General features: G+C 34.8%; 1 protein-coding gene and 1 non-coding gene across 4 annotated transcripts; one reads left to right on the forward strand and one right to left on the reverse strand.

The window, feature by feature from the left end:
- Positions 1 to 57: 57 nt before the first annotated feature.
- Trnal-uag (transfer RNA leucine (anticodon UAG)) lies at positions 58 to 138 on the reverse strand. Its single transcript has one exon. It is a non-coding gene; the product is annotated as a tRNA-Leu (tRNA).
- Positions 139 to 240: 102 nt separating this feature from the next.
- LOC128166876 (eukaryotic elongation factor 2 kinase-like) lies at positions 241 to 16,362 on the forward strand. Of its 3 annotated transcripts, none has more exons than XM_052832311.1 (13): positions 241 to 313; positions 585 to 1,185; positions 1,388 to 1,425; positions 5,962 to 6,133; positions 6,717 to 6,863; positions 7,216 to 7,476; positions 10,449 to 10,727; positions 10,970 to 11,008; positions 12,673 to 12,795; positions 13,123 to 13,323; positions 13,429 to 13,553; positions 14,647 to 14,825; positions 15,207 to 16,362. In XM_052832311.1, the coding sequence occupies exons 2-13, from the start codon at positions 763 to 765 to the stop codon at positions 15,335 to 15,337; spliced, it is 2,118 nt and encodes a 705-aa protein (XP_052688271.1). In that variant the 5' UTR covers positions 241 to 313; positions 585 to 762; the 3' UTR covers positions 15,338 to 16,362. The 3 variants fall into 3 exon arrangements, with proteins under 3 accessions (XP_052688271.1, XP_052688272.1, XP_052688273.1); XM_052832312.1 differs by lacking the exon at positions 10,970 to 11,008 and adding an exon at positions 11,653 to 11,664; XM_052832313.1 differs by lacking the exon at positions 10,970 to 11,008.
- Positions 16,363 to 17,229: the final 867 nt, after the last annotated feature.

Here is a 17,229-nt window from a genome sequence, read left to right on the forward strand (position 1 = left end):
AACCTATCGAAGATTTTAAAAGAAAACCACCCATTCCCCTGAAAAAAAAAAAATTAGTGGCAGCGGTGGGATTCGAACCCACGCCTCATTGAGACTGGTGCCTAAAACCAGCGCCTTAGACCACTCGGCCACGCTACCTTGCAATAATGGTTTTTAAATGTTATATATAAAGTGTACTGTGATTGGTGACCCCGGCAATCGTTTACTTTCGGAACTCTCCCGAAGATGTGCCAAGGACGTGTTTACGACAGATTTGCAGTCGGAGTATTCTGAAAGTTGGAAAAGAAGGAACAGTGACAGCTGAAAACTTGAGGTTTGTGAAGTCCATTCCCTTTCAATTGTTTATAGGAATGACTCTCATTTTGCTGGTCTCATTTTTAACACGTTTAATTAACACGCGGGTACAACGAAAACAAAAAAATCATATATGATATATTGTAAAGGCTGGTGTAATATTTTTATGTGGGATTTTCCCATGTTTACAACAATAGACCCAACGAATGTAACGTTAGAGGGGTTATTTATGGAGTGTCAAAACTTTAATTAAACGTATTTTATATATTTTATTATTTCTTTGTGTTCAGGAAAAAAAACCACAGAGGAAACTTGCATACTTGGCGAGGTGTGGACTCAGCATGAACAAAAATCGTCTCTTATTTGGAATTCCAAACGACAGAAATTGCTTCGTTGCAATTTTTACATTACATCTCAAAGTGGATAGAGTTCTCAATTTTTGAAAGACTAGAGAGTTAAGTGTTAACAATGTCGCATTCAATTTCATCCACCGACGATGAATTTGGAGACATTGTTTTGTTTCCACTTACCTTCAGTGATGATGAAGAAGAACAAGAAGATTTAACCGAAAGTTCAAACGATGCCTCTGATGAGAGGGAATCGGAGAATGAAGTGGAGGAGATCAAACCGAAAGCTCATATGACATTGCGACAGAGGCGACTCTCAAAGTCTTACGCCCCTCTCGCCAATTTGAAATTGAAAGTAAAACCAGGCCAGTCTCGTGCACAGAACCACTGGATTATGGCCATCAAAAAGGCAAGAGACCTTTCTGATCCCTGGGCTAGCTTTCATATTGAGGACATTAAAACTGAATTCTGCATTAGACATCGATACAACCCTCACAAAAAGACGTGGACCAAGGATGAAGTTCAGGTCAAAATGATGCAGAAGGTATCTTTTATAACTTTGCCTTGATTGTTTCTTTTTTTTTTTCTTTATTGTTTCAGTTTGAATTATTGAGAATTAAATGAGTTGTCGAAATACTTACTACCGGTATTTAATGACAAAAGAGAGATAATTTAAAAAAATATTTTACATGCATTTTAAATTAGCTTTGCGACATATTTATCGATTGTTTTTTTTGTTTTTTTAGCCCTTTAATAGAGGTGCAATGAGACAATGCTTCAGGCTGTAAGTATAGAGATTATTATTTTATGTACCGGTATATAAAATTTATTTTCCTATTTTATTAATTATTGGTACATCAAAATGAGTTACAGCTATCGCAAAATTGCCTATATACTTGTCACATTAATTTCCAATCATTTACATTGAAATGCTAATTAAGAAAAATCAAATTAAATATGTAAAGCCTGGGGAGCATTTCATTGTTGGCTGATGTGCAGTTCTTGTGAGATAGGATTTGCCAATTCTGGTGACAAGGAGCTGTTTTTGATGTTGCTTGTTGCTTATGTGAGAGAGAGAGAGAGAGAGAGAGAGAGAGAGAGAGAGAGAGAGAGAGAGAGAGAGAGAGAGAGAGAGATAGAGCGAGATTGTTTTCATCTCACCAAATAGATAGGTGAAAGGATGTAAGCATTTCTTTGAAAAAATGTTTTATATCAGTTAAATTGGTCATATCATTGTGTCAAGTCAAAAGTATTATAACTCTTAGGACTGTTCATTTTATACCTGACACAGGGATGTTTTTTTTTCTTTACAAGGAAATAGATGATGCATGTGCATGCATGCACATAATGATTTACAAGCCAATACAATGTTTCCTGATTTCATACAACATGAATCAAGGAATACACATAGCTCTGCTTTTAAGGTCTTTTGATGATAAAATATTGAAGTTAGAATGCACAGAATCTCGGATTTTGAAACCATCTTTTTAATGTTACACAGATCAAAATTTTAAGGTGGCCTTTGAAGACAATTTATATACTGGCATTGAAAAAAAGAATCCATAAAAGTTGGGTATAAATCATTGGAAGTTGCAGCCTTGCCAAGTTGTGACATTCACCTAGTTGATAGATGTTCCATTTTGGCAAACTTTCAGCTCTGGACCAACTTGATATTGATAGATTTAAGAGAGAGAGAGAGAGAGAGAGAGAGAGAGAGAGAGAGAGAGGAGAGAGAGAGAGAGCATTCCTTTCAGAATCAGCCAATATTGTTCAGGAACTAATTCAAAATGTCTTTAATAAATAATTCAAAGGTGCATGCCAACTTGAGATTTGGATACATGTGAAAGAAATTGTTTTTAATTTTTTGATTGCAATCCTGTACCTTGTTCAAATGAAAAGTTCATAAATATCCAGGAAATTTTATATGGCTTTCTTCAGTGTCATAAAATTTAAATGTGACTTGTCTGATCATGGCTTTTTAGTTTTTAAAACAAATTCTGACTGTAGTAACACAAGGATTCATGCATTAATTTATACATGTATCATCATCTACTTCTATAACAGTTTCTTGAACAAGTCTAAAAATGCTTGGTATGCAAAGTTGCTACAAGTTAAAGTTTTACCGGGTACTAAGTAAGTATTCGAGAACTTTACCTTACTTAGTTTAAAGAGGTGCTCAGTAATAATAAGTAGTTTTCAGTTTTGCAATAACATTTACAATCAGTATCCCTGTATGTACACATAAATGACCTAAAAAAAAATCGGACCTTTTAACATGGTTATCATAATAGCTGAGAATACCAGTGTGTAAATAAGTTTACAAATCAACCTTTGTAAACTGAAATCTATTTTCCCTCTTAAATCCTAATTAGGATCACAGTTTAATCTTTTTGTATGTAATCCCATCTGAAAATTGTTTAAGTGTGTATGTATTCAGGTGTATTTATATTTACAAAAAATACAGGTATATAAAGGTACATCTATAGCATTATATTGGCAGCAGGGTCTTTTTCGATCATTAATACCAGTAATATAAAATTTAGTGTTTATAGTCTTTTAGAATGCAGAATATATTAAGGTAAAAGAATGATTAGTTTTGGTGTTTTTTTTTTAAATCAATACCCTTTGATTTTTTCTTTTGCCTTGGACTTTTGATATATTCATGCTGGTATCTCTCAAAATACTGTGTGTATTTATAACTCTAAAGTTGTTTCATTTATATGGTGGTATACTGACTTATTTTCAGCTGACATTAAATTGGTCCCAGTTTGTTTTGAAGTGAATATTGTTGTATGAAGAACAACTCCCACTCTTTTGTGGATTTTTGGATGCTGGTAATATTACTATGCAATAGCTTTTTAGCTTGTTTCCTTTTGTATTTTTTTTTATTTTGATATCATTGAGTGATAGAAATTTTCACAGCAATAGCATTACATACAAGACACCAGAATGTAATACTAATAAAAAATTCAAACAATTTATTCTTCCCGTCGCTCTAAAAGATTAAAAAGATATTGGATTGTTGTGTTGTGTATATAGGGCAGATATTGAGAGAGAGAGAGAGAGAGAGAGAGAGAGAGAGAGAGAGAGAGAGAGAGAGATTTTTATTGTCAATACAAAATTACTTTAATTCAGTCAGTCACTTGAGGTTGCAAATATTTTACAGTGTGATGTGTGTAGATAGCTCTCCTTAACAAAGAACCTATATATACATACACCGAGGAAAGCACACATACACTGATGTGTCTTTTGTTGATTCTGTGAAGTGCAGTCAGTGCAAAAAACAACCACAGTGGTTAATCATAACAAACAACGCACTTCCCTATGTTTACGTGTTTTGCTTTTTTACACAGTCGATTGTTTTTTGTATTTGATGATGTCAGAGCCTCGTTGACAAGAGTGACTTCTTCTTCAATGCATATATAGGGTTTTTGTTTTCAGTGCAAGATTTCCAATTGACTATTGTTATGGTGGGGCGTTAGAATGAATTGTCACTCTCATGATGATATATTAATTAATTGATAAAAGTAAATTTAGTGATGACTCTCTTTTATATCTGAATTAATTTATGACTTCGTAACTGGAAGAAGAAAAAAATTAGTTCAATTGCTATAAAAATTTTTGCTGCAGGTCTGTAGCTCCCGCTCTGAAGAAATTCTAATGAATAATCAAAATTTTTTCAGGAAACGGAGCTACAGACCTCCAGCTATAAAAATGAATGGATTGAATATTCTAGATCTTCCTATTCTTCAAATGCTATTATTAAACATAAGATTAAGATATGGATCAGTTGAAAGGGATTGAAAGAAAATCTAAACCACCTAAGTACATGTATATGATTCAGTTGTTTGGAGACTGTTATTCAGCCAGTAGCATTCTATAAAGCATATAAATGCATGCTCAGAAAATCTCTGGATGCATGCTGCATAGTGCTGTCACAAATGGTTTAATTTGCTGCACCTGTGCAGCTTGGAAACTTTACCATGTAATATCATATACATGTACTGAAGTACATTTCTATACGTGTACCTAAATCTGTGATACCTACCAGTAGTTTCCCCATCTGTTTACAAAATAATAGAGGAGATTGACCTCCATATATCTACTATAGGATTACCCGGTACATGTTCTGTTTTCCCAAATTGATTTTTTATTATCTCAGACCCTCTTGTAATTTGTTGTGAAACTAAAGGATAAACTTCTATCTATTGCCTGTCAGTCTGGTATACAAGAGTTTTCATGCACAATTAGTCTTTATAGTTCAAGTTCAGTATAAAGGTCTTTGACCAGTTTGGGGCCTTTTGATAAACAGCCCGCAAGTCCAAGACAGTAATCTTATTATCCAAGAACTGGCACCTTGACTAAGTGTAATAATGCCAAGCGTCACGTCGACCAGGCATCGCTGTATATAACAGTCAACAGTAAACAAGTTCGGGTGACCCTGTTACTCAGGATATAGGTAACAGGTGAGATAGATAGGCCCCTGCTTACCTGATTTGTATACATACATATACTGCTGTCAGATAGATTGCCTAGTCTTACAGCATAGGGTTTGGGACATGGGATTTGCGAGCTGTTCCAATTGCATATTGATGACCAATTGTTCAGCGGTTTTTTTAGTTCTTGCTGAAAGGGGCCTTCTGGGATGTTTTTTTTAATGATGCAAAGCTGTTTTGTCTAGTTTGTGTATTGATTCATAAGATGAATCTCAGTGCAAAACAGAGTCCAATTATTTCTGTTTTTGATGGATCACATTCATTACAAATATGTTGGTGTCAAATAACAAGTTATAATCAGTTTTCCTGATAATTTAATGTATGCATTGGGGTCAAAACAGAATACATGGATTAACATTATATGGGTAATTTCCTGTGACCAGCTAGTATTTTGCTGAATAAACAATGTGTTGGTTTTAAACAGTAAATATATTAAGCATGCGTCCTTTTCATGACCTCGTGTTACAAGCAAATTTAGTCAACCGATTCACTCACCAAGATTGATGGTTATAGCTATATAGTAGATCCAATGGAACGATCCATTTATATACAGGGTCATGGTCATTAGAATCTGCAAAACTAGAACTAACGGTATTTGAAAGTGTTGATGCATGCAAGTTTTAAAAATAATACATGTAGCCAAACATCAAAAGAATAATGCATTTGTTCACTCGGGGATAGCCTTCATCAGAAGAAAAAATACACAGACAGCTGCTGGCATTATTATCAGGGTGTCATCTATATCACTCGGTGTATATTAAAGCTTAGAACTGCATTGTTTGCATGTTTAGTTGTTTTCAGTCTGTGTATTTCTGTGCTTTCAGCAAGAAGATATCCACATTTTCCCGCAGCGGCGACTGGAGCCATGCACAGAATTACGTTGCTAAGCGATACATCGAGAAGGTGGATCGAGACGTGTACTTCCAAGATGTCCGTCTGCAGATGGATGCCAAAGTGTGGGGGGAGGAGTACAACCGACACAACCCTCCAAAGAAGGTTCAATCAGAGTTCTTATGTTGGTTAAAATTTAGTTTTGCACGTGGATGAAACTTACCTGTTGTGATAGACAAAAAATATCATACAAATTTTTTTTTTAAAGATATGTTTTAGCTTTGGGGCCATTAGGAAGGTGGGATGGAGCACCTTGAGATATTAATGTGGATGAAAGTACATCATTTTCAAAACATTATCATCATTTCAAATTTTTCAAATGGTTAAAGTGTTTTATGATAACATACATTAAAAAATTAGTAAAATTTGAAATGACTCTAGTGGGTCTCAAACTCATGACTTGCAGCTCAGTAACTTACTGACACCTTTACTCATTGCACTACGCTGTTCGACAATATTTTTCTGAACTTTATTTTATATTTTGAAAGGAAGTACATCATAGCGTTCCTATCCCTTCTTAAGATACTCAATGACATAACATTTTAGATATTTTAGACAATTATTACTGTCAGATCTACCGATAAAAGAGTTTCCTTATTGAAAGAGAAGAAAGAGAAAAAAGAAAACTTGTAAATAACTTCTTTTGTTTTTGCACTATTTTCATTGACCTTTGTGTTGTGTTATGCAGGTGGACATTTTCCAGATGTATATTTTGGAGTTCAAGGACAGGCCTGGGGAGCCCCTGTATCACCTGGAACACTTCATCGAGGGCGAGTACATCAAGTACAACTCAAACTCGGGCTTTGTGGACGAAAATCTAAGATACACTCCCCAGGTTAGTTTCAATGATGTCATGATCATAATTTATGTTTGCCGATATATATTCACTATTAAAGATAAAACTGGAAAGTATTGCTGACTAATGACGTACTATTACTGATAATGCAAAAAGCTTGATTTAAAGTTTTTTCTTACAAATTTCAAACATTGATATCTAAAACACCATGAATATATTAAATATATAAAGCCCTATCACTTTTTATCATGCAATAATTATGCCTTGAATTCTCATATATCAGGAAGTGTTTTTCTGATCCCATCTAGTTTGAGATATGATTAGGTTGTAAATTTACCAATATAACAGTACATGTACCAAATTTTGATTTAAATTGATATTATATTTCCAGGCTTTCAGTCACTTCACCTTTGAGAGATCGGCTCACAACCTGATTGTTGTGGACATCCAGGGGGTGGGGGATCTGTACACTGACCCACAGATCCACACGGTTGGGTCTTGTGAATACGGGGACGGAAACCTTGGGGCCAAAGGCATGGCCCTGTTCTTCCACTCCCACATCTGTAATGACATCTGCAACAGCCTCAATCTGACCGAGTTTGACTTGTCTCCCAGAGAAATTGCAACTCATAAGGACTTCTTAAGAGCCCAGGTTTTTACTACCGTAATCCGGTGAATATAATACGCAGTAGTGTACAATACGCACCCCCCACTTTGTGACTGAAAATGATGAAAAAAAGCTTGTGGGGATGTATAATACGCATCAAAAAAATTGACCAAACGGTTATCCTTAGTATCAACAAAGCAGTTATACTTTGTATGCACGCTCAACTTCATCGCGGGAATACGCTACCGGAAATAAGAAAAACCAATATTTTCTTAGATACGGATTTATTGTAACTAATACATCGCGGTAATATCTTTAATTCATAATCAATGTTTTAAAAAGACCTAGTATTAAATATTCTACCGTGAATAAAATCAACTACTTTTAACAAGCGTTATATAATTGTTTAGTCATTACAATCCATGTGAAGTGAAAAACGGACAATGTACAGGTATGGAGATAACGGACGATGATGATCAAAGTGATCAATTAGAGGCCTGGAACTTAATAAAATATGTGCACAAATAGTTGTGTTGTGTATAGTACACTTATAGCCTAAGGGGAGTGTCTGAGATACCCAAGGTGTCAAGCGTTAGCGGAGGGGGAGCACAACTGTTTCAATGGCTTCAATTAACGGAATAGGTTATAGAATTATTTATATTCATAATCATTTGCAATAAATCAGTTAGCATTACATGAAAATGGTTAAAAATGAGCCAAATGATGTGTAAGCTGTTTTCAAAGATCGGTTACAAATAGCACGTGGCCATCCAAGTCCGCATTCTATTAATAACATCTGTAATGGCGGCGTACACGGAGATAAAGAATAGGCAGTTCAAATTAATGTTTAAAGGCCATTTTGAAACAGTTTATTTATTAACAGACTCCAAGTATACATTTTCTTTAATTACATGCCTCAACAATGATTTCATAAGGGTTAAATAATAATATATATGTGATGATGAAGGAATGTTACGATGTATAGCGGGGTATCGGTCCTGTCTGTGAACAGCATAGGTAATACGGCAGTATAATACCCCGTGCTTCAGCTAGGGAAAAAATATGTCCAAATCCTATAGGGATGTATAATACGCACCCCTTTCTCACGGTAAAAAATGCAGGGAAAAAAGTGCGTATTATATTCACCGGATTACGGTACTTAAATTCTTTAAACTCTTAAAGGGTACCTGCAGTGCCGGTCAATTTTTGATATAATGGAGATCTATGTGTAAAAACATCATCCTGAAAATTTTACAGCGATCGCATAAGTAGTTTTCGAGATATTTGGGAAAACCCCGATTTCACACCTGAACGAGTTTTGAATCAAGCCGATTTGGCGCGAGATGAACTGTGACGTCACGGGGTCAACGCCGCTGTATGAGAAACAGGAATATCGTATGAAAACTGTTCGTTTTCTTGCATTGTTTTATCAATATATGAACAATTTTTTCTGTTGTTTTATTTCCTTATCAACCCTGGATGACTAATTATACTGTTGTTTGAGTTTAACCTGTATTTTATCGAACAAAAATGCCGAATTCGGATAATTGTTTGCTTCATGAATTTCGTCAAATGTGTAACACATTTTTACATATTAATGCACACCATATGTAGCAAAATGACAATTATTCAAAGCATTATTGTTATAAGAAACATATTTTGTTAATATTGTCATTCTTTCGAATGATTTCTCAGTGATATTATTAACTGATTAATAATATTGATAATACATAATGATATTTCGTAAAAGGTAACTCGGGGTCTATTCCTCGTATAAGGCATAAAATTACAAATGATGTCGCCTGATTATTCAATAATATTGATATCGGATCAATAAAAATCAAAATAGTGTGCATTCTTTAACAAACACACACGGGATTATTAACGGATCAAGGCGAAAGTCCAAGATGGCTGCATGATTAAGTCTGTCTCATATTCTTTTAAAAATACGATAATGGAATTTAATTTTACATTTATTTACATCCTTTGATGAATTGTAACTTTGGTCATTATTAAAGTGATTAGATAAGTAACAATAAAGGCATTTACTTCGAACATTAGTTTTACTATTTAATAGTATCATGCATGATTCTTTAATCACTGATTGACGGACTATACACGTTTTAACTGACGAATGCTTGATTTTACACAGTCTTATTTATTTTTCTGTTTTATCTTTTAACAATTGAGAAGCTAATTATACACAAATCAATTTACCAGTCTAGAGGTGTGAAACTCTCTCTTTGTTCACCAGACTCGTGTACCTTGTGTATACATACCCCAGATACACGTGTGTCTGGAGCAGTGGCTTCGTTAGTTTACCTGTTTACCTGTGTCATTGTCTCGGATCACTCGTGTGTGAAAGATATTATGTAATCAAAAAATGAATAATGAACATAAATCAGCCCATGTAAGCGTTTTAAGATATCGTATTCATCGGTAAAAAGGCGACGAGAATAACAACTTTTAAAATCCTTAAAAAAGAAATCTGATTGTAATTAAATAATAACGGATACAAATTTCTAGATCTACAATACTTAAAATAACAAGATACGTCAAAACATCAGACCTATATCAATCATTTTGGCTTAAAAATCGAATTTAATTTGTATAGCTTTGTAAGGAAATTTCCCTCCCGTTGACCTCGTGACGTCACTTCCGCTGAAGCCTCGTTATCGCCTAATTCTGTTTTCTATTGATTAGATTTCCCAAAGCAGGTAAAAATAGCCACTTTGAAGAGGCGTAACTCCGTTATTTTTGCACCGATTTCGATGCGGTTTTTTGCATTAAATTTTGGTAAATAAACTCTTTAACATATGTTTCACATCGGCTGGGCTGCAGGTACCCTTTAAGTTTTTTTTTTTGTACTTGATTAATTCTTGATGAAATCTTGTTATGTGATTAAACCTATCATTCAAGAATCATTCCACAACAGGAGAAAATTAGGCCAAGTGTTTAGCCAGATATACATTTGCTGATACATGTATAAGGACATTTTGAACAATTATGTATTGTAGAGAAAGTCCATCATGCAGACCAAAGTTCGAGGAGAAATTGAACAGTGTCTGTCCCTATCTCCCTCATCTGAGAAGATCGACATCACAAGATTCCTGGACTACCAGAGGACCTGTTCCACTGGGGTCAGTGATGGTCACACCCCCACAGACCTGGACAGCCCAAGCATGGACGACGAGGAACCCATGTCTGTAGACAGCCCCAGTCCCTCAGGGGTCCCGTACGGGGTCCGCTTTAGGTCACCAAGTGACACTGATAGCCAGTCATCCATGACCAAAGAGGTGAGTGATGCAGTATTTGAACAACAAAAAGATGAGTCAGTGTGATTTTGTAATAATAAATTTTGCCAATTACAGGTATTTAGATGTTTTAAACTTGTGCAAGAAACAAATTTCAATGTATTTGATGTTTTGGCTTTTCGTAGTATAAGATTAGATGAGACCAACTTTTTATTATGATATTTGTTGTTTGGCTGAATTTTTGTGTGTAGAGAATGTAAATTGTATTAATTGTGATTGTAAAGGGATGCAGAAGTAGCAAGGAAAGGTCCCCTATATACGAGGTAGAAAATGGCATGAAGGAATTGTTTTTTGTGATGATAGTGAATTTAACAATGATTTTTTCACTGAGTACATTGGAATGAATTTTAATTACCTCATCTTGTAGCAATGTCATGAGTCATATTTGTTTGAAAACAATAAAAATATAACCTTCATGTATCGATAATTTTGATCTGGTGTGACATCTTACAACACTAACATTAATATATAAACAAATCAGTCCCAACTTTTCAAACCTATCCACCCAATGAGTGAAATCATGAATGAACATGGAAAATAAAAATTAGAAAGGAATTTTTTTTTTTTCAAAATCTTTTTTCGTCATCTACACAATCAAAAGTCTGAAAAATCGAATCTTGTAGATTTCAATGGCCGATATTGTTTTTCTGTGGCAGACCCGCGCTTTATTGAATTTTTTGATTGACAGTTACTGTTACCCATGCTTTGCATGTTCAGAAATGAAACTTTTTTAGAGGAAAATTAACAGGCAGATGGATCATATAGCTATTGCTCATTAATAGTTTGTGTTTTAAATCCTCATAAATATCAAATGGATGTAGAATCAAGATAGAGGGGTGGGGTATGCAAAGATTAAATTGCATTTACAAGCATTTACAAGTTACAACATGTTTCAATATATCCACAGCCAGATGATCAGGTAGTATGAACAAACACATTGATAAAACTTTCTTTCCCTAGTCATAGCTTGTATCCAGCCATAGAAAAGAAATAAAACTTAATTTCCTTTGAAAAGCCGGCTAATATTCATTTCATATTCTTGTTTTTGCACAATTTCTTACTTTTTCTGAGTCATATTTAGCAATTTCATTAGTACCATCACATGAAACTTAAAAATGCGACAGTCTACAAAATTTGAAATCTGTTGTGTATTAAAGTTTATCATCTGTTATCATACAATCTGACAAATCTCTCTGATGCTTTTCTTGAACCAACTAGAGGACGACTAACCGCTCCCACTTTCGATTTGACCACCACCAACTAACACTCACTTACCACTTACCCACCTTACACACACTGGTAATGTATCTGGCGTATACATATGTAGTACATTCCACAACTATGTTCTTTCATATATTGATGAATATGTTATATGTTCCTTAATAGAATCTTTAGTGGTAGTCAACCCTATATGCACTTCTCAAAGTATTATACATGTATTATAATCAGTAATTTTTAAAGACTTGATGCCTCAGTAGATGTTTTGTTTGCCTGTGAATTGGTATTTCTATCATGACTGAAATTTTTCTCATCCGATTCCTAGTATTTCTGAATGAGGGAAATTTGTGTTTTGCATGTATTTATTATGTAGATACACATATTTGTCAGAGTTGTTGAGAAATTCAATGAAAATAGTACATTTTAAAATTATAAACTGTTTATGAAGATATGAAAAAAAATGTGAAGAGAATTGATAACCAATTCCTGGCATAAACTACCAAAAATCTGTTTTATCCCTTAAGTTTTTGTTATAATAAAATGAAGATGTTAAATAACAAGGAACCATTCGAGTTACTGGTAGTAAGACCAGTTACTGAAATGAACACAAATGGCTTTGCAATTTCTCCTCAGCTATAAGTATTTTTAAAGTTATCAGTACAGTGACTTTTACATATTATATATATTAAGGACCTTTGCTCTTCTGTAGGAGGAGGAGGAGGCATTCAACAGGATGGCTGGATCACAGAACGCCCGACCCTCCTGTGTGGCCCTCGAGAAAGACTTCCGCAAACTGATGAACCACAAGATCGGGGACTCCATTCTAGGAAAGGTAAGGCAAAGAATACTCTAAAAATCTGTGAAGACCAAGCAATATGGTATAGGTAGGTGGTACAAGTTACCAGGTTATATTACATGTATCAGCTTCTTGAATAGTAGTAAATAAATAAAGATGTATAAGAATGATATGAAGGAGAGGGCTTCCCAAGTTGTTTTTGCTCTCAGCAACTAAGATGTGAAATATCTTTAAACCATCAGAAATATGATGAAAATCATGTCTTGATTGTTGTTAACGAGAAACATTGGGCCCCAAGGATTAGTATTCCTTTCATGACATGAGAATTTTTGAGAAAAAAAATCTTTCTTTTTTTTGATCCAGGTTCACCATGAAATGGCAAAGTACCATGAGGTCGGGCGATTTGTATTGGGTGATTCCAAGGATGAAAAGTTAATTGATTGGGAGTCGGCCATCTTTCATGAGGAGCACGCAGCAGAACTTGGGGAGCTGGAGGCCATGGTGACAATGGCTAAGCTGTATCTGGGTCAGGATAGGGAAGTACTGGTCAACTGTGTGGTAGAGGTACGTCGAAAGCTGAACTTTTATTTCCACTTGTCTGGAAATTGAACATTTAAGAATTGAAGATTTAGTGTTTTATCTTCTATATGTTTTGGTTTACCTTTTCAGCCATCTGATGAGCACACTAATCGTGGGGTCGATTTTATGGTGGAAGCAGCAGAGGCAGGGGACCGAGGAGCCATGGTCTACATGGGCCGCGCTTTTGAGACAGGCGTTGGGCTTGGTACCCTAAGGTAGGAAAATATCCAATTTATCCTATTTTAAAGGTCTTGACATATTATTATATTATAAATATATTATATTACACATATATTATGTATATTTACATTACACTACATGATATACATGTAACTGGCAATGGAGGATTGAATAGGGTACTTGGCCCCCTCTCAAGTTAGGCCCTGGGTCCCTTTTACAGAATGATATTGAGGCCATATCTTTTACACATAAAATCTTTCTGTACAATTCATACTTATTCTTTGCTTTATATCAATTATGCATTTTCTTAGTTCTTGATTACTTGGGAAAGGTTTCAGGGTTTCTGGGCATTTTTAAAAGGGGATATTATTTATAAGAGGATACATATAGTTAGAATCAAGTGAGGTTGTGTCTGATTTCTTCACCATTAAAAATTTGACATGATTTTAAATTACTATTGTGAGAATTGTGGATCTTATAATCTATATCATTCCTTCATTTTGATAGAAAATAATGGCTGCTTATTAAATGGTTTGATTTTTGTTGTGAAAGTATTGTTTGAAATGGCATACATTGAATTGACTGATGATTTTTTCTTTTGTCTGTATCTTTGTTTTGCTAATTGGTTCATGTCGTCCACATATGTTTATAATTATATTGATTCTGATATTTTGCTGCTTTCAGTCGGGATGGCCAATGTAGGGGCTATTCTGATAATAGCTAAATCAACCATCAACTTATTAATAGTGAATTTTCTAAGCTATCATTGCTAATAGATGAGGTTACAATGTACAATGTACTAGAATATTGCTTACAGCATGAAAATGAAAATATTTTTTTTCCCTGGATTTGTACTGTCATACATATAATTTGTCAATCTGTTCATTCCTGTGTCATATTATTCCAGTCAATTAATAAAAAACAGAGACAAAAATGCAAAATAAATGATAATTATGTGTAAAAAAAATAGTATACCAACTGATTGCCAGTACCGGTAATAATGAACCTTTACGACATAACCTTTCAGTGAATAGACAAATCTGAACCTTGCATTTATGATAAATGTGTAAGACCGACAGACTATAATGATGAACTTATATGACACGTGGCCTGTCTATGAATCAACAGGTCAGTTTCCTGGGAGGATTCTGTTTACTGGTATGAGCAGGCAGTGAAGACACAAGACCATGATGAAGGAGGGCAGTTTGACTGCACCATCAACGACCCCTCCTACACGCTGATGGCCAAACAGGCAGAGATGTACAGACAGGGGGGACACGGTCTAGATAAGGACCCCCAGAGAGCAGGTATGTGGGAGACCTTTGTATAAGATGGAGAGGAGATATATACAAGGGGAAGAAAAGGTCTAGATTAGGACTGTTACCATAAATGGGATCTCACTGTATGTGAGAGATGTTAGAAATGTGTATGAAAGGGCAGGGTTATAACATTTTTAAAGGCTTGTGTTATTTGATTTGAATTCGAAAATAAATATATAACAAATTTGAAGTCAGGGAGTGTTTTAAAAACCTATTTGGGTGGGTTTTATCAAAGCAGTTTGAAAAGGAATTTTCAATAGAATAGAATATTGGAGTGATTGTGAATTAGTGATGGCAGGATCTCTCATGTTCTCATTTCTGTTGACTAAAATATATGTACTAAATATGAATTTGCTTAATATCTTGTAGGAGATTTATATAATGAGGCAGCAGAGGCTGCTATGGAAGCCATGAAGGGGCGTCTTGCCAACAAGTACTTCGCCTTGGCTGAAGAGGCATATGGCGAAATGGAGGAAGAAGAGGTAGAGACCACTGGATAGTGGAACTGTGAAGAGGGGGCCCCACAAGGGGCAATGATGCTACAATATATACTTATGAAGAGGGGGCCCCAAAAAGGGGGATCAAGTTCTGGAGAGAAATAAACTCGGCGATGCTGGAATATGTACATGTGCATGTATATATAGGTTGTAGACAGATTTGTATTGACACCTTAAAAAGGATCTCATTTACTAATGAAAAAAAAACCATTGATGCAACTTGCTGTTTTATTATGTCTATTAGTTTATATTCCTGAAATTGTGATTCCTCACTGTATATCTGCAATGCTGCTTTGAAAGAAATTATGCATAGCAAAAAGTGAAAAGAAACCAACCCAATGTTGTAAGTTAATGCTTAGGAGTGGAAATTCACCCTAGTGTTGAGATTATTGCTATAATGCTCTCTATGTTACCAGGTATAATAATCTGCTCTTAGTTTACTCTTTCATGTTTGCATATAAATTTGAATGTTTTTTATAGCAAAACCCTTAACAAGCAAAGTTATTCTTATGGTTTATTACCATATTGATTTTTTCTATACAATTTGATATGTGTATTATTGTGTTGAGTTTATGTACATTATGTCTTTAATGTTGGTGTTTGCCTGTAAAAAAAAAAATTACCTCTTGTGCTCCATTGAAAATTTTTTTCAAGTCTTATATAGGCCTATGTGTGAAAAAAATGTTAAAGCTGACAAAAACCAGAATACAATATTTTTAAACTCATATTTATGCAAATTTTCAATATGTAGTAACCCAAGAAATGTAGTTTTCATAAAGATGTGGCTTCATTGGATAAGTGGATGTTGAAATAAGAGCAAGACTTCAAAAGTCACATACTGTAGATACAAATACCTCTATACATGCTACCAACTTGTTGGAATTGTTAAAGGTTGGTTGCAAGGTTTTTTTTTCAAATTAAGTTACAATGTCTGATCACTGTTCTTTGGATGTTGTTTGAGAAAGATGTCATAATTATGCTGAATATTTTTTATGGAAAATACAGATATTCATAAAAACCTTTTTAATTTTTTAGCTCACCTGAGCCAAAGGCTCAAGTGAGCTTTTCTGATCACAATTTGTCCGTTGTCTGTCGTTGTCGTCGTTGTCGTTGTCGTTGTTGTCGTTGTTAACTTTTCACATTTTCATCTTCTTCTCAAGAACCACTGGGCAGATTTCAACCAAATTTGGCACAAAGCACCACTAGGTGAAGGGGATTCAAGTTTGTTCAAATGAAGTGCCACGCCCTTTTTAAAGGGGAGATAATTGAGAATTATTAAAAATTTGTTGGTATTTTTCAAAAATCTTCTTCTCAAAAATTATTCAGCCGGAAAAGCTTAAACTTGTGTGGAGGCATCCTCAGGTAGTGTAGATTCACGTTTGTTCAAATCATGGTCCCTGGGGGTAGGGAGGGGCCACAAGAGGGGGATCAAGTTTTACATAGGAATATATAGAGAAAATCTTTAAAAATCTTCTTCTCAAAAACGATCAGGCCAGAAAAGCTCAAATTAAAATGGGAGCATCCTCAGGTAGTGTAGATTCAAGTTTGTTCAAATCATGGTTCCCGGGGGTAGGGTGGGGCCACAATTGGGGGATCAAGTTGTACATAGGAATATATGGAGAAAATCTTTAAAAATCTTCTTCTCAAAAACTATTAGGCCAGAAAAGCTCAAATTTAAATGGAAGCATCCTCAGGAAGTGTAGATTCAAAATTGTTCAAATCATGGTCCCCGGGGGTAGGGTGGGGCCACAATTGGGGGATCAAGTTTAACATAGGAATATATAGAGAAAATCTTTAAGAATCTTCTTCTCAAAAACTATTTTGCCAGAAAAGCTCAAATTAAATTGGAAGCATGCTCAGGAAATGTTGATTTAAGTTTGTTCAAATCATGGTCC

Source organism: Crassostrea angulata, chromosome 10 (assembly GCF_025612915.1).
Source record: "Crassostrea angulata isolate pt1a10 chromosome 10, ASM2561291v2, whole genome shotgun sequence".
Classification (NCBI taxonomy): Eukaryota; Metazoa; Mollusca; class Bivalvia; order Ostreida; family Ostreidae; genus Magallana; species Magallana angulata.

Bases quoted from the DNA above. Each gene is read 5' to 3' on its own strand.
- LOC128166876 (XM_052832311.1), top strand. From the start codon at position 763: ATGTCGCATTCAATTTCATCCACCGACGATGAATTTGGAGACATTGTT. The intron at 6,134-6,716 runs GTTCAATCAGAG...TGTGTTATGCAG, and splicing joins GACACAACCCTCCAAAGAAG to GTGGACATTTTCCAGATGTA. The intron at 13,324-13,428 runs GTACGTCGAAAG...TTACCTTTTCAG, and splicing joins TGGTCAACTGTGTGGTAGAG to CCATCTGATGAGCACACTAA.